A 6000-nucleotide genomic window follows, 5' to 3' on the forward strand; every position below is an offset into this window, starting at 1 on the left:
TCTGGTTAAGATATTTTTAATTATGCTGTATATAATTAGCTGTCAGGAATGCATTGTTTCCGAGCACAAATGCATGTTCAAATATGACTAAAGATATTCAAGTCATAAGACACCCAACTGAGAATTTATTTTATTTTGATACAAATCATTTCAGGATTACAAACATGCTTTAGCCATGTTATGAGTATGTACAACATTGCAATGTGAAAGACAACTTTGTATTATATGTTCTTTCTGTCTGATATATATAGGATCACTAAATTGTGATATAAGCAGCTGTCGTTATGTTACATGAGGGTGGCATATAAGTTCCATTTACTTCATTTCACCCTTGACATAATCATCCAAATGTTTAAAAATGATAGCAATCACCATTTGCTTGACATTAGACGACATTAGTATCTATGTAGAAATGTCGCACTCACTGAAAAAAAAAAGTTGTATATCCATAAATCATAGTCCTCATTCTTTATAGCAATCAGTACACTTGTTATTCTTTAAAATGTAATGGCAAAATACACTCAGAAATTCTTATATCAGTTATAACACCACAACTATTTATTGCTTCCCCAGAATATGGGAAAACCTTCCAAACTGATCTAATGTGTGGAGCTGGGATGATAATGGTTAGACCTTGAGGTTTGATGTTGAGGTTGACCTGTGTCGTTTATGCTCCCTTCCACATAAAACCATAATATAACTAAAACACTATTTCAGAAGGATTTCTTACCAGAGTAAAGTGATATTCTATTCAAGGAAGTGCCTCAATAATCATATTCAATCACTTGCAATATTTTTCTTCAGAAAAAGGGGAAAAAAAAGAAAACCCTGTGTTTGTTGTGCACTGATTTGTTCAAGTTCAATATAGAGATGTTATATTGATGATGCAGGACCCTGAAGTTATCAGCGTATGGCTTCAGAGCCAGGACTTCATCGGCCTTGGCTTCAACATCTCCGGCAACATGCGTGACGGCATCTTCGTCAGCCATGTCCACAACAGAGGACCAGCCATTGAGTCAGGCAAGGTCAAAGTTGGTATGTTTTCTACTTACTGTGAATTTATTCTACTTTCACTGTATATCAACAATACCAGTATCTACTGAGATTCAGTCTGACTGATAATATCATGATTTATGACGATTCAGGATTTTTAGGAATTTCCATCAGATTAATAACTTATTGTGCTGGAATCCCAGACTGTTGTTGGGAAACAAGTTCAACGTGTGTAACAGCCCTCCAACATGAAGCACATCAAGCACATCAAGCACATCAAGCACATCAAGCATTAAAACTGAAATACAGCTTGAAGCAGCATGTGGAAAAAGGAAATGGTTATCCTGTGGTCATTCACTGCATTGTCTTTGTCTCAAATCTGCATCAGCCATCCACTTGAAGTAAAGTTATCAGGCATTAATATCACTAGCACACAGATCTCCATACTGTTCCATCTCATATATACCTGGAAGGTCCTAAAGCATTACAGGTTGTCTCTGATTCTGTCGTCATTAAAAGTCTTTTCCCAGCTAAAGTGTCCATGACAGTCATCTGTTTGATGAAATACCTTCTGCAAGTTGAATTTTCAAATGTAGGTGTATAGGGAACACGTTATCAGAAGTGCTAATTTCATTGGTTTCAAGTTTTCATGTGAGAGAAACTCTGTGATAAAACATGGATATTTTGATATTGCTTTTTAAGTGATGCACTTGCAGTAATTTAGGGTTGGTTAGTCACTGGAAGGGTGTATTATGGGACAGAAGATACAATCAAACTCAGCACATGTGACAATATATTGGTAGGATATTTTTTTCAAAATGAAACTAAAATGAGTAATTTTTCATCGTATGACTTTTGTTAGTTGAACCAATAAACATGTCTAAAATATTTCTAAATGTATGTGTGAAGCATTTACTCATTGCAAAAAAAAGTTTCCTCTTTCAAATATTGTCTTTGAGGTGAACAATCAGTATATTCAACTCATTTTATATAAACTCCTTTCTACAGGGGACCATATCAAGAGTGTGACAATCTCCTTTGAAAGCATGGTCTATGAAGATGCTCTGACTATCCTCAGCTATGCATCCCCGTACCCAGTCAAGGTCAGTCTTATGAAGGAAAAGGTCATGGTCAATGACCGACGTCTGTCGGACTCCAACGAGAATTTGAGTCACCCTCTCTATCGTAGTCAGTCTCTTGATGCTCTTCAACGTATTGGCAAAGAACCACTTTTCAAACCAAAACGCACATTGAGTGAGATGAAACCCGAAACCAGAAAAGATTCTGCAAGAGCAAAGAAACTTCAAGAACTTCAGAATGAGGCTCTGATTGAGGGGGCTCTTGGTCAGTCTCCTGATAGCAAACCTAAACAAGAGAGGGTAGTGGACTTTACAACATCACCGATTGGTCAGATGAACACAACACTGTCAGATGTTACTGTCCACACAGAGGATGAAGGTCAACAGAGGTCAGGGTTGGACTTCCCAGACATTGGCATCCCAAACTTTGGTAAGGGTGTTCATTGGTTGTCTGTTCTGTTAAGGAACACATTTGTGTCAGTGGCATTAATTATAAGTTAAGCTGATTAAGATGTTTATGAAATTCTCAAATAATTAATTTTCTGTTCATTGTGTTACAGTTAGTAAATGGCCATAACAAATGGTATAAGAAATCCCCTCTGAACTAACAAAATATAACACAGACAAGTCCAAATATTCAATAATATATTGAGTAAACAACGCTGAACATTGTGACCCAGTGATAACTATCACTTAGTCAGTGATAACACAAATTACAGAAAACACACTCTCGTAACAATTTGTTGACATCTTAATCTGGTTTTTTATTTGAAGTAAATACTGATTCTTACTTTTCAGATTTTGTACAAGAAAAGGAGGAACCTGTTTTTGTTGAGCAGTCTGCCAAAACCGAGTCATCTGTGCAACGTTCTGTTGGTGAGAGAAACATCAACAGTTCAGCTGCTCTTGAATTTGCCAGTCTGATGGATCAGATGCTGGACCTGAAGGATTCTGAAGCAGATGGAACAGAGGTAGCTGGGAAGATGCCGGGCGTGTCAGCTGAAGTTACATCAGCAGTGAACACTACACCCAAAACTCCCACAAAACCTCAGCGCAGGAAGCGACCATCTAGCAGTACCAGTCCTAATAGTACCTTGTCATCGGAATCTCTCATTCAACCAGAGTTTGCTTTTGATGTCAAGTCACCTGTTAAGATGGAAAATGTTGCACTTGAGGACATCATAGTGCCATCAGCTGTCAAAAGTGTTGCGAGCGCCCCAACAGCCTGGGATGATAGAGAGGAAGTAACAGAAGAGGAAATTGTACCAGAGACTGCAAAGAGGGAGATTCATATTGGTAGTGACAATATTCAGTTTTCTCCAAAGGACATAGAGGTTTCTAGTCCACAAAGACCACCATCTCCTCTAGATGACCTTGAGACATTCAGTCTGAGCATGAGAACAGCTCGAGCAAAGCCTCCTGAAGGAGATCCTGTGGTTGAAGATTTTATAGAGGCTGTTGTAGCTAAAAGAGATTCTTCTGCTCCTCCACCAAGAATTATTTATGATGAAATTGTGGCTGCAGAGTCATCAGCAAATTTTTCAGCTCCCAACTTGGATGTGTCTGTGGAAAAGAAGAAAAAAGATAATCAAAAGAAACCTCCAGAGCTGGATGAGGAAATGTTGGAACAAATCATTTCCATGAATGCCCAGCCTCCAGGTACATCAGCTCTCAACTGGAGGAATGATAATGACATTCAGACTTTTGAAATTCCTGAAAAGGATCGCCCTACCTCTCCCAAGGGAATAGCATATGAAATAAGAGATGATATTATGACTGGTTTGCCCAGGGCTGTTGATCTAAATAAAAGCAATATAGCCAGAACTATGTCCTATGATCTGAAACTTTCTGATAAGAGAGATGATAAGGGATCCATGCTCAGGGATGATCAAAACAGTACCTCAAGTGAAAGAATAGAATCACTGGATTGGTCTGGTAAGAGACTTGTGCGTTCTGGCTCATTTACCGACATTCCTCAAAATGCGTCTGCAAGTGACTGGACAGAACAGAACTTGTCTAGTGAAGGATACATTAGGATCAAATCTGATGTCTTGGATTCAGATTCAGATTCAGACAAGGTGATAAAGAAAACCACAGATACCTTTACACCTCGCGAGAATCTGACCAATTTGTCACACATGTCAGATGCCCTGTCACCTCTGACCATCAGAAGTGCTTCTTCACCAGAAACAGCCAATGGACAGAGTCTTCAGTTTACTTCCACAGAACGAACAGTGTCAAAGAACAACAACATTGATGGTCTGCCATCTTTGGAGAAAACATATGGAAGTAGCATATCATCTGACAAGAAGGGGAGTTACAGCATTAAACTGTCCATGGAGGGGAACGAAGATGAGGATGTGGAGTGCTAGAGCGTTGAGTGCCAGAAGGGAGAGTGGACCTCTCTGTAAACAGAGTCACTAAGCCAAAGATGCCCAATGGCCATTGAAGGGTGTGTCATGCTCAGGTGATGTCATGCAGGTACTGTAGGACTTCAGTGCACATTTAGCATTACGTAGGCTCAGGATTCCAAGGTCAGGAATAAGTACAACTGCATGACTAGTAGGGATTGGTTGGCGTTTCGGATCAGGTAATGATAGTATTCAGGAGTGATGTCAAAAGTCTAGCATGTGTGATACTCTCATGACTACTACGCTAAGGTTAACGGTTTCATCTGTAATGGGATGACGTAGCTGGTTCCATATCATAAAGCAGGTCATGATTCAAGCATATTCTGGTATCAGATGGCCCAAGTTGGGCTGTTTAGTGGAAATGACCCAAGCTTATTCCAAAATGACATGACCCAGGCTGGATCATTTTCAGGCCTAAACTTAATCTAAAATGAGATGGCCCAAAATGAGTATTTATGGGTAGGATGAAATCTGTGTGATATAGTGACAATGATGAAGTCTTTCCACATGGCAATACCTATGGGAGCCAGTTTGCTATACATCTGTATAAGACTCAGTTTCACCAGCTGGTTGAGGACAGACTCTCCTGTACCAGGGTAGTACGTGGAAATCATCAGCAAAGTGTTTTTGAGGTAGACTGTTTAGTGATGGCATTTGTAATTTTTTTCTCTGTGTGTGTGTGTGTGTGTGTGTGTGTGTGTGTGAGAGAGAGAGAGAGACAGAAAGAGAAAGAGAGAGAGAGAATGGTGCCTGATTTGGGAAAATATTGTGAGATTGTCTGTATCAACAATATCATGTTATCATGGCAATCAGTTGCTGAAGGATAACCGTGAGAATGTTGCAAGGGACACAATATTCACTTGAAAACAATGTTCATAAAAATGTTACGGATTCTAACCTCACAATACTAATTTTGGAACACAAAATCTCTGACATTGTCTAAAATTGCATTACCTATGTACTGGTTAGTGTGTAAGTACCTGCAATTCGGATGAAAGATGGTGAAAAAGGTAACTGTGGCTACAAGAGATCCTGGTTATTCCTTGACATGGTACCACTATTTGTGGAGGCTGGTTCTGAGCCATTTACTGGCCATTGTGAACATTCGTTAAACTGACGACTGTAACACATAGTTATAGGGAAGACATGCATCAACAATAACCTGGTCAGGTGATAAAAATTTGTTGGTTCTGTTATTGTTGGGAGCACAATCAACAGGTTGAGTCCAGTTATCCTGATCAGTAACAAATCAATAACAAAGTGATAATGCACCATTGTAATTTTTATTTGTTATCCACTTAAAGAAGGTCAGTAGTATCTCATTTCCCCAGAGCACTGGGTACGGTGAACTATATAGCAATAGAGCACTGAGATTACATTATATTTCATATTCAATACTCAGCTAGTTATTGCATGTAACAGATTCAGTTATTATTGTTTGTGTAATGAACAGGAACATGTTTCCATGGAGATGATATCCTGGAAGTCAGTTCCAGATTTTCCTATATTGGTCAGAA

The 6000-nt window shown here is 39.1% G+C and overlaps 1 protein-coding gene across 1 annotated transcript in view; it reads left to right on the forward strand.

Annotated features, from left to right (window-relative positions):
* LOC137294885 (periaxin-like) overlaps window positions 1-5365 on the forward strand; it is a 60346-nt gene extending 54981 nt beyond the window's left edge. Inside the window, exons 5-7 of the mRNA XM_067826029.1 lie at window positions 891-1035; window positions 2002-2502; window positions 2871-5365. Coding sequence (XP_067682130.1) covers window positions 891-1035; window positions 2002-2502; window positions 2871-4444 — 2220 coding nt within the window. The 3' untranslated portion in view covers window positions 4445-5365. The remainder of the gene's footprint in view (window positions 1-890; window positions 1036-2001; window positions 2503-2870) is intronic.
* Window positions 5366-6000: the final 635 nt, after the last annotated feature.

The sequence above is a fragment of the Haliotis asinina genome, chromosome 8 (assembly GCF_037392515.1).
Source record: "Haliotis asinina isolate JCU_RB_2024 chromosome 8, JCU_Hal_asi_v2, whole genome shotgun sequence".
Classification (NCBI taxonomy): domain Eukaryota; kingdom Metazoa; phylum Mollusca; class Gastropoda; order Lepetellida; family Haliotidae; genus Haliotis; species Haliotis asinina.